The following is a 19,671-nucleotide window of genomic DNA, read 5'->3' on the forward strand; positions in this document are numbered from 1 at the left end:
CGGGGATACTTGGGTGCTGCTGTTGATTTTTTGCCACTAAAATTTAATTTTCTTTTTTCACAAGCTCTCACAAAAAAAAAAAATCTTGATATCCATTTTATTAATATGGGCAATGCTTATAATTCCTAGGTAAACCCCAGATAGCCAACACTAATATAAAATTCTTTATATTATAGGTCACACATCTGTCTAGATAAATATTTGGAATTATCTTGTGTGAATGTTTGCAAATACAGATGACCAATCAAATTTAGTATAAAACCTTCAAGTCAAGGATGTTTTTCCCCTAGGCCCACAGAAACACTTCGGGAGCTCATTTAAAATGAGCCGTCAGTTACGTAATTTAACTCATTACCTGGTTAATGTAATCCTTGGCCACTAATTGAAGATGCATCAGCCCCAAAGGCTAGGGTCAGTTGGAATGGGTGTGGGGGAGTCCTGTTTCAGATAAACTTCAATCAAAAAACAGTTTCATATAAAAGCTGAAACTCTGTGACTCTGTGTACCCAATTCTCCAGATAAAGGCAGTGTTGAATGGCGATAACACACTTTTCCAGAAGCCTAAAGCATGATGGTGCGAGTTATACTGTTTGTCACATTGCTGCTGTTCTGCCTTTTCTGGTTGCAGTTACTTTGCTGGACTCCATGTCGGCACTAGGAGATCTAGGCTGGGAGGCCTATCCGGCAGAGGGGGTGAGTGTCTTAAAGTATATGATTTGTATATGCCTGTGTGCGTTGTGGTGATTGCGCATGGTCCTGCTTTTGGACCTCATGCTAGAATCATAAAATGTAGCCTAATGTCAGGAAAAGCAGGTCCTTATGCATCATCTGTTAATGTTTTCTTCAGTGTACACATTGAATTCCACTTCTTTTAGCCACCTGCAAGCTTTGCTCAACCTAGCATTATGTCTGTAATTTTTTTCCGCTAAGTAAAAGTTATTACAGTTTCCAAAGCTCACATTCTAAGAGTCCATTAGTGGCGCCATTGTTTGGAGCTGCAGCAGGCTTTAATTAATTGTGGTGTAATAAATATCACAGTTGTTACTGCTAGTGCTCTATGAAGAATATTCTAAAATATCTGCTTTGGAAAAAGCATTGGAACTGCTGTGCTAGATAATGTAATTGGATGCCATCGCTTATGATTCTAGAGATAAGGAAAGAAGACATGACACTGCTTTGTGATTCTTTAGTATGAAGAATATATGGAAATGTACAGCTTTTTATGTGCAGCTAACTAAGGTGCAGTAAGTAAGCAACTTGGCAAAGCTGTAACTGACTAAACGCTGCTCAATTAGGCTTATGTGATAAGTAAACTTCAATTACACGTACACCTCTTTACAGCTGAAGTGGAGTGTATTGACTCTTGCAGATTCATAGCACAGACTCAGTATGGGGTTTTAACAGCAAAAGGCTGTTGAAAAAGAAAAAAAGGAGCTTAATCTTTTTATGAGTCACCCATATGGCTTAAAATAATCAAGTTATTTAAACTGATGCTGAGCTTTGTAAAAAAAATCAATTGTTTTGGTTTAAGAAAAACCATTAAATACATCCAAGGAACCAATTAGATCAGTTTCAGACGTTTCTTGCTGTATACTATACAGTAGCTGCAGTAAAGCTTATTTTATCAGAAAAAACCTGATCTGATGTGGTGCATTAAGATTTAAGTTGGAGGTCATTTTTCAAAAAGGAATTCCCTGTCACGTCCTCTATTGGGCAGTTTATGGATACTGTATTTTAATGTAAGTTAAAACCTGAAAAGGTACTGTACACATATGTTAACTGGAAATGACTGGAAATGTAGGATAGGTTGATGTAGTTAAACTTTTTATTGCTTAAATCACTGCTGCAGGTTGATACCAGAAGCAATCTAGGCATTAGGGAGATTCTTTATGATGGAAAAAAGATGTGTCAAGTGAGATTTCTTTAGGGGTTTTGACTGTAGCATCTTGCCCTCGTAAGAGAGGCTTAACATATTACCAGTTAATACCTGGAGTGATGCTAACTTGCCCATTGTATGAAAAACAGATCCATTTTTCTTCATGTCATGTTCCTGTTGAATGTACATTAAGCTAAGGGATTGACTGGACCTGGCAATTTTCAGTGGAATGCTGAGCTGTGCCTGAGCTGCAGATCTTTATTTCAGCAGGGGTCTGGGAGAGGTTATTCAGAAATGATTTTTTAGTTTCAAGTTCATATAAACACCCAGGGTACTTCTATTTAGAAATGTGTCTTTTGTTAGGGTGAGGCAAATTTGACAAAGAAAAGCCTGCAGAGATCATGATGCGTAATGCAGACTCCTCTATCATGGCAAGTTAAATTTAAAAATGTTAAATTTGATGCAAAAACAGTTTTTTGTTGTTGTTGGAAATTATTTGAGACACTGCATTTAGAGCATTGGTTTTGAACATAGATTTTGCTTTGTTTTGAAAAGCCCAAAAGGCACAAAACACAGAAATCACAGCTAGGTTGACATACCAGAGTCAAGCATTTCATATGAGAGGATTATAATGTTCACCCTAGACACCAGATTTGGAGACAGCTTAATTGCTGTAGGAATTAAAGAGTTAAGGAGTACATTCTCAGAGCCCCCCAGTCATTTCCGGTGGATATTTGTCTTAGTGAGTCAGTCATCTGCCACTTGACCCACAGAGCAAGTCAAATACATTGGTCCAGTACCAGATGTGGATGATCTTCATATGTCCAGTTTTTAAATGATCTAATATTTTCAGGATGGAAAAAGAAAAAGAAAGTTATGTATGTTTCAGGAGGGAATGGCTTTTCTCAAAAGCAGACTTTCTTGGGAGTTTAAAACCAATTATGCTTAAGTATCTTTAACTACTGGATGATTGCAAAGTGAAATGAAGTGAAAGCAGTAAAGGGTTTGAGTGAACCCTTGATCCAACATGTTTTCTTGGCTTCAAAGCAATCAGGCGTCTGAAATGTGATTATGGTACCGAGTAAGGTTCTGTGGATGAAATGTTTTGACTGATCCCCAGCTGGGATCCTAATTAAAGATCAAGCTTGACTACCCCCAAGTTAGAAACAAAGATAGAAACTTGTTAAGCTTTTCCAGATGAATACTTGCCCCATATCTGTATCTGAAGGCCCTGACAGAAGTACAGCGTGTTGTTTATTAAAGGCAAATACCAAAACACCTCATTTTGTAAGACCCACATGAAATCTAACTTGCCTGCCTTTTCCTCAAAATCTAAAAATCTTTTTTTTTACTTTGAAAATAATAAAAACAAACATGAGTAGCAAATTCAATACCCATCCAATTAATAGTCAGTTGCTTTCAAAACATAGTTCTTTGGCACAGACACCCATTCCACTTGCGAGAGAATGAAGAAGCACAGACTAGGCCCCTTGACATGGCCACCTGTAGATCTAGTTTTATTTGACACTGCAAATAGGAGGGTTAGTACCGAGTGGGATAGAGCTGCATCTCTCAACGCACATGAGCAGGTGCCCAGCACATCACAGGAGTTGCTGTTTGTTGAAAAGATAAGATGACCTTGGCTGACTAAGCCCAACCTACAGTACCTTGACAGAGCTCTGCCAGTTGTATGCATGCTGCTTGGGAAGCCTAGTGAATCCCTGGATAAGAAAGCTCTTCTTGCTCTCCAAGTTTACAGAGCCACTTTGGGACTTTCCATGACACGTTTGTGGTCTAATGTTTTCATTGTGTCAGCAGCCATATCACCCTGTAGCTCACAACCGGCAGCCCACTGCCTGGTCAGTACCTGCATGGGAGACCTCCTGGGAAAAACTAGGGTTGCTGCTGAAAGAGGTATTAGAGGGGCCAGTAGGAGGCACTCGTTCTCAGTCTGTGTGGGTCCTAATGCCCCAGTATAGTGATGGGGACACTATACTGTAAAAAGGTGCCGTCCTCCAGATGAGGCGTAAAACTGAGGTCCTGACTCTCTGTGGTCATTAAAAATCCCAGGGCATTTCTTGAAGAGAGTAGGGGTGTCCTCGGCAAATTTCCCATTGGCCTTTACCAATCATGGCCTCCTAATAATCCCCATCTATGAATTGGCTCCATCACTCTGTTCTCCTCCTCACTGAGAGCTGGTATGTGTGGAACGTTCTGGTGCACTATGGCTGCTCTATGGCTATGGCTGTCACATCATCCAAGTGGGACTGCACACTGGTGTTGGTGGAGGGAAGTCCCCATTACCTGTAAAGCGCTTTGAGTGGAGTGTCCAGTAAAATGCAATATAAGTGTAAGCAATTATTAAATTATTATTATAATTGTCCTATTTATTTTCTGAATAAAGCAAAATTAAATGTCAGTAGATGCCAGCATAAATCTTCTCTCTCATTTAGAGGAATATCTATTTGAACAAAGTGTTCTCATTACATTTTCTTCATTTGTGACAATAAAGACAAATTATTCTCAGGTTTGTAAGAACTCCACGCAAAGTACTTGTAATACAAACTAACTCAAACTCCCTACATAAAAGTTGAATAAACGTATACAAAAGAAAACCATAACCCCTACAACTCCAAAATTGAACAGGTTGACAGCAGGCAGCCCTGCTGTTCCTGGCTTGCTGTATGTCAATAGCATATTAATAAATGAAACATTCAAGTCTACATAGAAAATGAGTTAAGAACACTTAACGTAATGCATTAAAATCCTGGAAGGTTGTTTTTAAGTCAAGTAGGGTTTCTGTCAAGATTAGTCACCCTTGCATTGTACTGTACATACATTATGCACCTGTCTAGATTTATTAATGTCAGGTCTTGAAAGTGAAGTGAGTTTGCCAAAATGTAATTGCACTGCACAGCAATGTTTATTATGATAAATGGAAAAAAAAAGAAATTGACTGTTGATCATTTTATATGCAACAGGATATGTGCTTATTGTTCAGAAGTTTGTGACAAGCTTGAAAGCACATTTTCTCTGAGCTTTCAAGGTGGTCTGCCATAATTTTCCACTCTAAATCAAATTCATGCCAAGAAGCTGTACTCTTTATGTTGCCCGATGCAGCTTTTTGGAATTAGAAATATTAAACTAATTATAAGTAAATCATTAACAGATTAAGTTTTTACATATAGGAGGTTTTTTCTGTGTGTGGAAAGTGTTGTCAATTAAAGAAAAGCACAGAAGTGAAAACAGATGGGGGAAAGTATCTGGATAAGGGATGCTCTCCAACTTCATACCACACACACAGTTTGACTGGCACTACTGATACATCAGACATGCTCTACTCCTGTCTGTCCAATATGAGGTAAAAACATTACAACTATACAGGATTCCCGATACTGCTATCACAAATGAAAGAATGTTTTCAGTGAAGAATAATGAATAATGCTTATTTTTATTAATTACTTCTATTGCTACCGTTAATAATATATTCAATCATGCCGTAATGATAAAAAAATCAATGTTACTACACAGTCACAGGTGAAGTTGCAATGAGAGTAGAAAACAAGGGTGCTATTTCTTTCCAGCAATCAGTTCTTTACCCATTTATGCAGTATGCTAGATTTGTCTATTTAAAGCTTTTTGCCAACTAACACCTGTGTTTCCCCCGACAGTGGGAAGAGATCAGTGTGATGGATGAGAGGAACACTCCCATGAGGACCTACCAGGTGTGCAACGTGATGGAGGCCAACCAGAACAACTGGCTACGTACCAGTCACATACCCCGCGATGGCGCCCAGCGCGTCTACATTGAGATCAAGTTCACTCTGCGCGACTGCAACAGCCTGCCGGGAGTGCCGGGCACCTGCAAGGAGACCTTCAACATGTTCTACTACGAGTCCAACAACAGCAACCTGTGGTTCATCAAGGAGAGTCAGTACATCAAGATTGACACCATCGCAGCGGATGAGAGCTTCACCCAGGTGGACGTTGGGGATCGGGTGATGAAGCTGAACACAGAAGTCCGCGATATAAGCAACCTGAGCAAGAAGGGTTTCTACCTGGCCTTCCAGGACGTGGGGGCTTGCATCGCCCTGGTTTCAGTCCGGGTCTACTACAAGAAATGCCCCCTCACCGTGCTCAACCTGGCGGAGTTTCCCGACACTGTCACCGGTGGGGATTCGGCCCTGGTCGAGGTGCGGGGCACCTGTGTTAACAACTCACAGGAGTTTGACACACCGAAAATGTACTGCAGTGCCGATGGAGGCTGGCTGGTACCAATTGGTCGCTGTGTCTGCAACCCTGGCTTTGAAGAACGAAACGATATCTGCCAACGTGAGTTCAAGGTTTTAATGCTCTTATTGGTTGGAAAACTCTTGTGGTGGGTGTTTCTTTATATGGATGAAAGGAAAGGAAAGAGACTCAACGTTTCTGCTGTGGTGCCTTCTACAGGTGTGTGGAGCCTTCGCAGCTGAGATTTTGTGTCTCTTTTCTTTTTCTTTCACCATGGAATAAACCTTTACCATGTTCCTCTGCAGCCTACACATGCTGTCGCAACTACCTACTTGAACAGTTTCCTGATATGCTGCATACTGTAAATGTGTACCTTCAATGATTTATCATCTTGGATTCCTTCTAAGGACTAGCTTTATCATTGCCCTCAGATTTTACTTTTTAAAGTGCTACACCATTATAATGCTTTTTTAGATTAGTGTGAGTGTCGGTCATATTTTAGCCTGAAATCCTATTACTTTAAGTTGCTTTCTTTAACTTTGGAATTCTATTGCATGTTGTTTATTTAGTGTTCTTGTTTGAGTGAAGCTTAAGAAAATTAAGCCATGGTTTACTGTACCTCGAGTTTGTGTTAGAGTTAGAGTTCGTGTGTTTTATTTGTACTAACATTTAAATGAATGGAAAACAGATTGTTTTGATCTATATTGTATGCACTTTACTTATGGGTTATCTAGAGTGTGCAGACATTTGCTCCTGATAGTATGTCTTAGGGGTTAAACTATAGGTAGTGTGTAAGTACTCCAGTGAAAACTAGTAAATCAGAAATATTTCTAGGTTTTTTGAGTCACTGAAGGAATGAAAAGGAACCCCTCAAGTATTGGACTATTGTTATCCAAGAATTGAATGGTAACTGCTCTCATTGTTTTCCACAAGCAGGCGGGTTGATTTGAGCAAACTAAAGGAGTGTGCTTTGAAAATCTGTGCCGCAATATGAAGGAAAATAACTGCCAGTTCATTTTATTGGATTTGTTTTTCTATCAGTTTATAGAAACTTGGGAAAAAAGGCAGTAAAGGTTAGAAGTTGTGAATAGTTCTCAGTGTAATCTATTATTTGAAAACATGGATTAGTAGTTAATTACAGAGAATGGTAAGTACTGTGGAAGGGACTTTAATACCTTTAAACCAATTTATTTTTAATGAAGATCAGAACCCTTTCCACAAACATATGCGGGTTAGTGTTTCCAGTCTGTTATCATTTGCTGTTTGGCTAAAAACAAAGGCTATGCTGTGAAAAAAATATTGTGCAGAGTTAGTGGTGTCGAGAAGCTATTTCCTCCTGCGGGCTTTCTTAGAGAAATGCAATGTGTGACATTGAAGGATAGCACCAATTTCAAGATGCTAAACACAACACATAACTCTTAGAACAGGAGAAGGAATGGCAAACTTCAGATGACTGAAAGAACTGTTGCTTCTTAAGTTCTTTCAATAAGTCCCAGATTGCAAAATGCCATATGTACAGTATATTGTTATCAAAAGCAGGCTCCCTTGGGCTAATAGAGACAGATAATGAGATAATTTTGCTTTTTTGCAAGTACAGTAGGAGAGAAGTAATATATCAGTGTATTTTTGGATAGAAGCAAAATGCTTATCCAAATTGAAATACTGTAGTTGCTGAGTGAAATCCATGAACCTTAAATCACTTTGCTGGATGTCCAAAAATTGCAGATATTATATACTATCATACCTTGGTTCTCTCTGTGTCCAGCATCTCACAAGCTCAGGTTAATATTACAAGGAATCAGATCAGTACTAACTTCTAAAGGAAAAATACACTAGAAAGCAAACATTCAGGTATTACCAGCAGCTATCCTTTCCTGATGCCTGATCTTGTTAAATCTCTAAAGCCCAGTTCATGAGCTCATACTTCCTGTTAAGGTGAGATCATCCCCCTAGTGTCTTAAGTGCACTGAAGTCAAAATTTTAATGAAAGTCTTTCTGCGCAGCAGGTTGGTACTTTTTTGGATTTTGTGTCTGGGCACTCAAAGCTGTGTCTTTAACAGCAGTTTAAAACTGGGGTTTGACTGCATGTTTGCAAATGCATGTTTGCAGTTGTGCTGGGGCTCTGATATGGATATCTACAGTAATAATGAGCTGCCACTTGATGTGATGTGACCCTTCTCTCGTCTCTCAAGAGCATTCAAATCAACAAGACTTGTACCCATGATGGTGGTTTGTGCTGTCTGCTATGTTATATAAGCAGTGGTAGACTTAAATGGAAAATATAGGAGGAAGAAATACCTGGTTGAATAAAAGCTTAAAAAGAAACGTGTGAGGGGAAAAATCCATCACATCCACTTTTCTTGTCACATCACACACTGACACAAAGGTGTAATCATGATTCGCAATCTTTTTATGTTACCCCCAGATATAATAAGAAAGTGGGTAATGATATAGACTTTCTGTCAGCACTGGGTCAGCCAGCAAAGGTCAGTCATGATCACTCAGCATTGCTCTTCATGCACAGATAATAACAGGGCCAAGTAGTGTGCATGATCATTACTTGTGGATGGGTGTGCTTGTTTTCTGGAGGAGAATGATGTTGAAGACCAGACTAATAAAGACTAATTGACTCAATTTTGTTTTAGTTTAAACAGAATAAAAAACAATCAGTCCTCTAAGTGTTAATAACTGTGCTCAAAGAGTATTTTATTTGCTATCTAACTTTGTTAATCCCTTGCATACAGAAAAGCAATTTTGTAGTATATGCACCATAAATTGTATAAGTTTGCCTTTGTTTCAGGTTTCAGCCATTCAGTCCTTTTTACACAGTATGTATGGTCAACAAAACATCATCAGAACTTCTCATTACTGCCTGTCACAGTGTTTCCCTTGGATATATAGTAGGTATACTGTACATCTATCGGAATGTCTTCTAGAATATGTTTTAAATTCAGTTGAAATGGAATATGACACGACACTAACAATTTGTTCTGAATCTTAAGTACATATTCATTTTAAGGCTGTCGCTATGCTAACAGCACATTTTCCAGTTATGTTGAACAACTGACATTCTGTTTTTACTTAAAACTGTATCCTAGAGTAATGTCTGCTTACTGTGAAAATCCTTCTACATGTATTGGAAGTAATCCGATGCCAGGAATTTAAAAGATACTTTAGAATTCAGGAGGGAGTGTTCTCAGTTGTATTATCTGTCCAGTGCATGGGCCAGCTTAGATTCTTAAAGGCCTATTGTGACAAAGACTTTTAAGGCTTTGGTGAATCATATTGCTAATCTTTGTGTTGCAGTAATCAAACATACATTCTTAAATGGATAAAAGACAAACTGTGAGTAGTGTTATTGTATTTAAAAGAATAACTGTATGCTCCACAATTATTTGTATTATGCTCATAAACTATTCATACAGTTTTATAAGATCGGTTTGTTCCCATGGTTTCGTTGGACACTCTGAGTAAACACTCAGGTATTACCAGAAACTGAATGTTCTGAGATGGTGTTTCATGTAATGTGCTGCTTTCAGTGGGAATGAACAGCTCTGTGAGCCACAGCCTTTGTCAGCGTGAGGCTACAGGTTAATTTAAATTAATGGTGCTGATGTAGGAGGCCATCGTTCAGCCCTGCAGGGTGTTTATTGTAGGATAAAAGCCTTTGCAGCCTGTAACAATCTGTAATGTGGAAGTGATATTTTTGAAGGGAGAATCGAGGAGCCAGGAGTACTGTAATCCCAGAACAGGCTCTCAACCAGCAGAGTGGCTCCGTGTGGTTTGCACTGGTACAAAGTAAGTAGGAGGCCTTTATGTCTTTCATCCCAAATCAGCAGGTATGTGCAGAACGCAAATGTGCGTTACATGTTAATGCAATCCCTACAATGCTATTTCCCATTGAAATATTTTCCCCTTTGTACAGTAAATTGGATTTTGCTCTAATGCATACTTTAGATGGCTGGAGTTTGAGTTTTAAAACACTGTATTCTACAAGCAAGATCTAATTATTATAGCAAGTTTCTGGATTAAAACTTATAATGATTTTTAAATCACATCAGGGTTAGCATACACCTTCAAATCATGTAAAAATGCCTTCTCTGAATTGGTGCAGACATTATAGTACTGTACTACTGATTAGATCTTCAATAAAAATACCATCCCTGTCATTCAAAAATGGTAAAAATGGTTTGACATTGCAGATAAGTAGAGAAATAGAAATTAACTCATTAGCTTTCACCCCCCCCCCCCCCCACACACACACACAAGATCCAAAGAAGGAAAAAAATGTGGAATGATTTTATTGTAACACAAAACACCCGCAAAATATTTGCACACATGCAATGTGTGTCTGTGTTATTACAAAGTGTATTTACAGACCATATTTCTGAATTTAAGAATGAACATAGACCATTCTTAATAAGTAAGGACCCTAATAAGTAATTGCTTCCTTCACTTCATTTAATTCAATATTCCATGCAAATTGACAGCAGGCCTTGGTATTTTCACAATGTGTCCAGCATTTTCAGTATTTTTCTGTGCACAGTGCATCTTAAATTAAACTTCTATAAATTAAAAGCAAGTGAACACATTTTTGCAAGATTCTGCGTAAAACTTTAATTAAGGCACAGAAGATGAACAATAAAATGATCTGGGCATTCTCTGAACTGTTTCAAAATCCTCAGCTGCTTGACTTGAAAAATAATTGCCAAAAAAGAATCAAGCATTATTAATGAGCCTGTTAATTGTCAGTCCCATTAAAACACCTCAGAAAGTCATGCTGCATTTTGTTTCCCAGGAGAGATATGGAGTCATGCCTTTTAAGACTCAAAGTATACCACTCCAAATGTCTCGCTGTAAACAAAAAGGTCATAGCGTTCATGATTTCAATCCCCAAAAACTTGTGTATGATAATGGATTAGAATTTCTTTCTTTCTGATTTTCCCTTCTGTGGTAGGTGCTAATGGACATTTTTAGACTCATTAGCAAGTCCTGCTTTCTGCTAGGATTGATTGTTGCATATGTTTTATTTTGTTTATATTTTCAGTGAAGGATTCAGAGTAGCCATTCATTCTTTTAATTTAAGTACAGTACACAACATGCTACAGTTTCAGTCAAGCTCAAGGTTAAGTGCCCAGAGACCTTTCAATTTTAGAGGTTGGTTTGTTCAATTATTAATACACCTACTTGGAAGCAAGTCTCCTAGAGATGAAGGAAAAAACAGAACAGTCCTCTTTATTTTTTTTAATCAGAAACAGGAATTTCTGCACCATTTTTTCTGCATTAGAAAATTGGTTGGATGTCTGGTCACTCACGAAATAAATTGGTTCATATTTATTTGAGTGGTGATTTGCTTAAACCTTAAGCTTGACTTTCTGGACATTGTGTTTTGTTGTGAATATGAACGCAGTGCCCACTTACGAGAGCTGTGTTTCCAATGCACGTACATTTCAGTGCTTCAAAGTGTTGCTCTATCCTGGTTGTGTCCTGAGGGACGTTACTGAAAAGTCAGCAGACTTCTCAAATGGACCATCGTGGTAATGAAATTTTAATGACTGTACAGTATGTATAGTAATGTTGGAGATCTTTGTAAAATTTAGTTTATTGTGTGGTTTGACTAGGTAACTCAATTTAGCTAAAAGCTAGCTCACGATGAAGCTGAGCTTCACAGGATATTAAATCGTAAAACATTGGTGATCAAGAACAGCAACTCTCGAATATAACCAGGCTCTAGGGACCATTGGAATAGACCAGATAATAAAATACTATATAGCCATAAAATTGAAGAACAAAGATGTAAAGAAAAATAATGAATGTTGAACTCAATCCTGTTGGAAATATAAATGAGTCCTAAAACAGCATTGATTTATATAAATTGTGAGAGATTATTATTTATAGTCCAGATTAAAAAGAGACTGGCAACCCAGAGGAAATATCTGTAGTTAAAATGGAAGGAATAAAAAACAATATACAAAAAGTATAGGATGTCTTCTGGACAAGAGGACACAACACAGGGGGAATAATAAGAAAATTATAAAAGTTATTTAAAATGAAATTGAAAAACAGCATAACTGTTTCCACTTTCTTTGAGCCCACAAGAACATTTTTTAGGCGCAATTTACATTTCATGCAGTTTAAAAACTGTGATAGGGAGTCTGTCGCTATGAAGATTTTTCCTTGTAAAATATTTTGGATGAAAAATGGAAACATCTGGGGTAAGCAGCCTTAATGACAGGGTGTATTTTTGTCTTTTTTCCCACAAAGTACAGAGTCTTCATTAAAATGCTAGGTAAAGGTACATTGTTATCATTGTGTTGGAAAGTCAGTGATTGCAAATTGTCCTTGCACCTGGACTTAGAAAGCCTGACAAGATAATAAGCTTGTTTAATACTAGTGCCAATACTCTACAAGGAAAATTAATTAACAAGCCCTTTGCCCATTTCACAGCAGTGCTAAGCCATCAGATAACTTTATTACTTTCCCAACGTATTGTGTGTTTCTGCAGCTGTAGGCCTTTTGATCACAATCTGCTTCTTCCGAAGCTGCTTTGCTGAATTGTACTTGATGAGAGCAAGTGTGGGGTGAAAGGATTTCCGATGCCTAATGAAAGGGCGCCGTTTGTTTGCTGTATCAGATTTAAGTAAATGACTATTGTACATTTACTCTTTGCAAATCTCGGCTTGCTCATAGTTTAGGCTGAGGAACCTTTCTCTGGCCTGAGTGAAAGGATTATTGTAACAGAACTGTGACGTACACACTGCAGTGCTTATTACATCCTGGTTTTGGCTTTTGACTTTAAATCTTCACCCAGTCTAGTTTCTTTTCATATCACACCTGGAAGTTCAAGAAAATAGACATGTCTGGAATGTTAATATAAAAACCATTTACATCATTTTTTTACCACTAATAATTATTGCCACTTATTAATAATTAAGGCCTTGTAAGGGGAGAAGATTCAAGTTCTGTGAACGTCAAGATTAATATAAATGGTAAATACACTACGCCCAGTTTTAAAAACGTTAATTTGGTAAAGCACTCCAATTTTCACAGTTTTAGTGGGGTTTTATAATAGCTTTGTGCACCAATACCCAGAATTCCCCTCTTCCTTTATGCCTAAGATCCCTTTTCGGCACTCCAAGTCTGAAATTTCTTTCTGCTCAGATCTGACCCCCAAAGGGCTGCCGAGCAGCATCCATCCTGTCTCCGTCTGTCACAACCAATTACTGCCGCAGCATAGAAATGAGAGCTGCTGAGGTACCTGTCAGCACCGGCTGCTTCTGGCCTGTGACCCTCTCACTTTCTCATGCTGGCTCACTCCAGCTTCAGCCCTCTCATCGCCTGCCCGGCACTTTCTCTTTATCCCTCTCTCGCTGTCTGTTTCGTGGTTTACTGTAGGACAAAACTAACTTTTTAGGAAGGCCTTTGATTGTTCAGTGTACTTAAAGCATGAAAAGAATGCATTGAAAGGAGTTTTCCTCTCAGTTGTACAAGAGCGCTGTTCGTTACAGGAGAGTTGAGGAAGGGCTGTCGATCATTTGGGGATGGGTGAAATTAATTTACCGAGCTCTTCAACACCATCAGTACTAAAGGCAGGGGTTTAGATCAAACCCGGATGACAAATGCATCAAGTCTTGGTAGTTTCATCTTACCTTTGAGCTGACCAAATCTTATATCTAAAAACACTTACAGTACCTGTACAGTGTATCAGGTTTTCATCTAATAGGAGAATTATTAATGGATAAAGTCGGCAACACTACACGTGGTGGAAGTGGTTTAGATATCACGGGAGCATTGCTTTTCCTGTTCTCTTCTGAAATAGAGAAGAGAAAAATGTTTTTGCTGCCACTTGTCTTGCAAAATCTTTTCTTTCAGAAGTAAAAACATATTAGATCAATGCTATCACAATTATTTGGTTGATGGAAGAGCAGGTGTTTTAGCATTCAGCCCGTGCCGTTATTTCTGTTGCAGTGTAGAAAACCTTTACGGAGGTCATATAGTCAGACTGAATTTAATGTCACTAATCTCCCGAAGTCGAAGAGAACCGTGAGTGAATTTTAGATGTCTTTCATGAATATAACTTTAATACTAGTTTAGTTTGGTGATTACCTTTTCTTGTGCCATTAGTTTCTCTGAACAATTTACAGTCAATTTACATTTTACTAGCTTATAAGCTTTCTTACCTTATTTCAGTGTGTTATGGTGTCTGTTTATTATGCCAGTAATAAGTAGGACTTGAAGAAGCTGTGACGTTTTCAGATGGTTAGAGGTTTATGTATAAAAGAGTGGAAACTTGCATCTAATAATTTGTGAAATCATTTGGAATTGTGTGATGGATCCGTTTTAGTTGGGTTTTTTTTCAGGAACTCTTAATTGCAGTTTAAGCCCCTGTGTCTGTTTTTGATAAATGTATACTACAAAAGTGTTAAAAGAATGTAGAAATTGTAAACTGCCATTTTGCATGCACCAATGATAACATATTAGTCATATAAAAACGGTACACTTGTGGGGGAAAGGAAATTGATACTTGTTACATTTGAGATAGCTTCAATCCCCAAGGGTACTCCTCTGAGTTGAATCAGGTGAAAATAATGATCACTGTGCAATCACTGTTTATTGGATAGATTTATAGGTTCCACATTTTTTCCTGTGGTAAATGAAACATGAATGGAGGAATTAATAGCACTTGCCCTGAAATCTATAATGGCCCCTTATACTCTCACTTATTGTAGCAACTTCATTTAATGGTGCACTAGCATTACCGCTAAATGTAAGCAAGACAATCAACACTATTAACCAGTAGATGCAGCACAGCAAGAACATGCTGGTTCATTTGTTAAACCACAGATAATTAAAACCTTTTTAACATTCCTTATAATGATTAGCTGCTGTCAAGAATTGGACTGGAAAGTGCTTTAAAAAAGGTGAGTCAGTTAACATCAGTTGCGAAACTCTACCAGCTAATAAAGAGGGTGCTTTTGTTGACACCTTTTGCCACCTCTGTATTAGCCATTATGATACCATTAATTTGACACTGTGTCCAGAGTTGTTTTATATACAATATATCTTGGAAATCAATTTATTTATTTTCAATGTGTTTTCAGACTGCTGGGTTTTAAATAGGAGCTTGGTCGTAGACAGATCAAATCTACTAACAATCTTATGAAACAGGGCTGGGAGCCCAAAGTGTTTACTCTGTCCGTTACGTTTTTTAACCCATTATAACAATAGTTTCTGGAACAGTTTTCACTGAAAAAAAAAGAATGTGTACTGTCACTTTCTTTCCAGACAGTTGACTTGTAATGGTATTATGATTACCCTTACAGATTTCCATGTGTTTCAGAATTGCTTCACAGCTGCTGTGTAAACAGAACTAATGGTAGTTTAGCTTCTGCTATGTGCCCCACAATTACAGGTTGTCAGCCTCAGTTAATGGCTTTGAAATGGAGTCTGCAAGGTGGACATGTTCTCGTGTGAGGAAATGCCCTAGGGCTCCAGTTTCGGAGCTCCCACTCAGACTGATAAGCTCCTTGTCTAAATAACCCTGTCTTTAACTTGTCTTTATTTCGGAGAGTATGGAAGCAGGAGGTCGTAGTTTAAATCTAAAACCCACCAGTGCTGTTCTAAGAGGTTGTGTATGATGTCTGCTGTAGCTCTTTGAGTGCTGGTGGGTTCCAGCAGGAACTGAGAAGGAAGTTCTCTAAACATCATCTTCTCTTGCCAAAATCTTTAGAAACGGTATTGTCTTGCTCATGTTTTTAAGAAGAGTCTAAGAGTGACATGTAAGAAGAGTAACATTTTGCAAAGACATGCGAAATAGAAATTGTGTGATCGTTAAGTCATAGGAAGGCCCTCTCATGTGCTCTCACTTTTAAACTCCAATACTAGCTCCTATTCAAAATTCCGGGGACATATTTGTGACTCTTACAGTTTCTTTATCTCAAAACAAGAAACTGAAGGTCATTACTTCTAAATCTGAAGTGATATGATATTCCCTCTGGAACATGTACTTAAGTTATAAATTTCTATTTTTTAATGCAGACTCTTTGGTGATTGTGTATACTTAATTTGGATTAATAAATCAAAGTTGACCAATTATCATTGATGTGAAATACAGTATTTGTTCCAGTATGGTAACCCTAATGATCCAGATGGGTATAGGATGAAAAGTCAAAGCATTAAAGTTTAATTTTTTCAGCCTTTCTAGGCCTTTTTTACAAAGTAATCAGCTTTTCACATCCACTAATAAAATAAAAGTATTTTGCAAATGGTGGTACTTCGTAACAATACACCAAATTATTATATTGCTTTGTGTTCTCACACAAGAAAAAAGTCATGCCGCTGCCTTGACAACTATACAGTACATACATATTTTATTCGTTTAGAATGAAAAGATATTTGATTTTAACAAATGCACCATTAATATACATTTAAACTAGTCATTGCCAAACTTTTATATAGATTGCAAAAGAGAAATAAAGAATTTCTGCAAAAGACCACTGCTACAGGTAAAGCTTTGTACTCCTATTTTGATACTGTTGAAGGGATCCTTTTGTTGTCTGTAGGGAAACTGCCTATTTTTCTTAAGGTATTAGAGCATGTAGATTAATTCACTGCCCATGTCTCCACATACATCAGCAGTGAAGTGCACTTGTGTTTAGAAATGTGTGTGGCAGTTTCCTGGAACAGTGCCACATGCAGCTGTCTTCACCTGGATACTTGTTCCAAAACTGGAACAGTGAAGGTCAAGTGCTCTCAAAATGAAACAGTTTCTCCCCGTTTGTTCCAGTTTTGGCCAGACATAAACTTACAAGTCAGAGATTCTTTCATGTGAAGTGAAAGGATACAATGGTATTCCACAAGGCTTTGGTATATAACGGTGAATGAATGAATGAGTCCTGTGTTGTGTGAGTCAAGAGGCAGTGGAGAATCAATCTGTATACACACTGAGTACAGTGTTTACTCAGTAATGTATTGAATGATGTTTGCTCATGCTTTGAAAAACAGCTGAACTCCAGCTAACAGCATTTACTATGAATGTAGTATTTTAACATACTATTCAAAATGTATTACACTTTTTTAATTCTGGAATATACATGTAAGATCATTTTTAATTTCTTCTGATAAAAAGCTGAAACACAAACTTCTTTAAACAGAAATGTAAAGGTTCAGATAAAGTGAAGAACTCGTAGCTAGAGGGGAGGAGAATTTCTAGTCCTATTTTGAAAACGTGTTGGGCTCTGTACAGTTGAAACCATTTCAGCAGGAGTGTTTAGTTGATTTGTTCTTTATTGCAGTCCCCTTTCGAATATGCATTTCAAAGCCCAATCTGGAAAGAGCTGGTGATGAAGTTGTAAGTGGGTCTGATGACAGAAGAGGTGCAGCTTTATGACTTTGCAACAGGAAACTAGCTATTGACTTCTCGAACTTTGGAAAATGCGTACCAGATGTACATTCATGAGGACTTCAATACAGAGGTTTTTGTAGTGGCTACATTAGCTTTAAAACTTTATAACACAGGGAAAGGATCCACAGTAGAATGAATGGTATTGAGACTGTTGGTGATAAAAAAGTGTGTATAATGCATTCACTGTTATTCATTTCATTGTCGTCAATTATGTTCAGAGTAAGTTTATTACTGATCCATCATTGGTTCCGATACAGGCGGATTATGCATCAGAATTCTAGTTGCTTAAATATAAAGTTTATTTCTGTTGAAAGTGTTCCAGTGTAACATATTGTAGTCTTCGCATAATTTGCTGTACTGTACTTGAGCTTCCTTAATGTAGACTGAAAGCAAGACTTTATGTGCCTTGGCAAAATAATTGTTCCTGTGGCCTCAGCTGACGTCAAAAGGCTGCTCTTCCCACTGCATTTAGCTAATCATGCAAAAACTAAATCAGATATTGTTCCATATGCAGTCTAAGTGAGCCAACTCACGGAGGCAGCTCTCTGTATGAACCATCTATGAACCCAAGCTGCAAAGTTGTATTCATTTAACTAAACTGTTATATTAGAATTTGAATTATTACAACATATATTACAACAAGCTCAATATACAGTGCTGATGAAGGACATACTGTATTAAACCTTGATCTTACCTAGAATATTCCTGCGGTGAATATTACAGTACATTATAGTGAGACATTTTGTCTTCCTTTTTTTATTTCCACTTATGTGTGTCAGTAATACTCAGATGTACAACACATGACATGACAGAAGACATTTTGTTTGCAGACAACATTAATTCTCTTATTCACCACAGACATGCAATGTATTTCATTGAATACAAAAACTCAGAAGCTTTAAACTGCAGGAACTGGCTGGGGTTTTAACTTTTTTCTTCATATATGATTTTGGGGACAGTTGTTAATGGTTCGTTCATATTCATTTTTTTTCCTTCTATTTTGAAAAGACTTCAGGAAATTAAAATTCATAATGAGGAATGCTGAAACAAAATGTCTACTGTTGTACCAGCTCTGAACATCTGTATGTGCATAACAGTGAAGGGAAGAGGAATGTATGCTTTTGCTGCATGCTGGTTTATACTTATTGTAAATTATTTAACTTTGTTAATCATTACAAAATCATTTATAAAGATTTTTTATGAAGAATTTGCCATTTTGTGATAACAGTTTTAAAATAAGAAGCAGGTGTTATGAGTGGTGTACAAAGAAATTATATTGGACTTCTTCTCTTTTGTCATTTTCAATTCTATATTGTTGTTAGCTTTTATAAGTTTTTAAAGTATTGTTCCTGATTAATATGGTTTACAGTAGACTGCACATTTTTGTTAGAATCATTATTCGTGCTTGAACAAAGGCAATTTTTTATAACATTATTCAGACCATTCAGTGGCTTATGGCTTAAGAAATATGAATGCATCACACTGATACAGTAAGTCAGGTGTGAGTGTTATTTCAGAATGTTTTCTGTTTTTACTTCTGCTTTGCCTTATGAAGTATAAAAACGTTATTTCTTAAGAGACACGAGTGTTATATATAGTAGATTTATTTATGTATCGGCTTGTTCAGTGCAAAGACACACCAGCTTTGCTTTACTGAGTTTTCTGCATCTGTCATCTTATGTCATAACATGCCAAGAGGATGTGTGTATAGCCACCTTTTCTCTCCTTCAGGCTTTATATAAATGAACAATGACTCTCAGGATGAAATGCTGCTGTTGGCAGAAAGTAGAAGAAACATTGCTGCATTTAGTTTCTAAGAAAATTCTGTCGAACTCCTCCTTAGCCCAACGTTTGTTGGCAACTAAGATCACTAAATAATTTATATAATAATATAGAGAACTATTGTTTTTGTCATTGCTGCTTCAGAATGTGATATTTCACTTTGGTTACATTTTATAAGAGCATCAAATGGCTTTTTTTTTCAGACAAAAATACAATTAAAATTCTAAAACGAAAAGATGAAAGAACAATATTTCAAATGAGCCTACAAAATAAGAATGGTAATGAGATTCCAAAAAATCCTTTATCCTGCTGGGAGAATGTTTTCATAACACAGCTGGTTTGCCAGTTTTCTGCTATAGATATGTATTGGTGGATTTTA

At 37.4% G+C, this 19,671-nt stretch overlaps 1 protein-coding gene across 1 annotated transcript in view; it reads left to right on the forward strand.

Moving 5' to 3' along the window:
* epha4b (eph receptor A4b) overlaps positions 1 to 19,671 on the forward strand; it is a 105,874-nt gene that overhangs the window by 15,338 nt on the left and 70,865 nt on the right. Inside the window, exons 2-3 of the mRNA XM_088913298.1 lie at positions 629 to 693; positions 5,548 to 6,208. Of these exons, the coding sequence (XP_088769424.1) occupies positions 629 to 693; positions 5,548 to 6,208 (726 nt within the window). The remainder of the gene's footprint in view (positions 1 to 628; positions 694 to 5,547; positions 6,209 to 19,671) is intronic.

This window comes from Atractosteus spatula, chromosome 4 (genome assembly GCF_055471065.1).
Source record: "Atractosteus spatula isolate fAtrSpa1 chromosome 4, fAtrSpa1.hap1, whole genome shotgun sequence".
Taxonomy (NCBI): Eukaryota; Metazoa; Chordata; class Actinopteri; order Semionotiformes; family Lepisosteidae; genus Atractosteus; species Atractosteus spatula.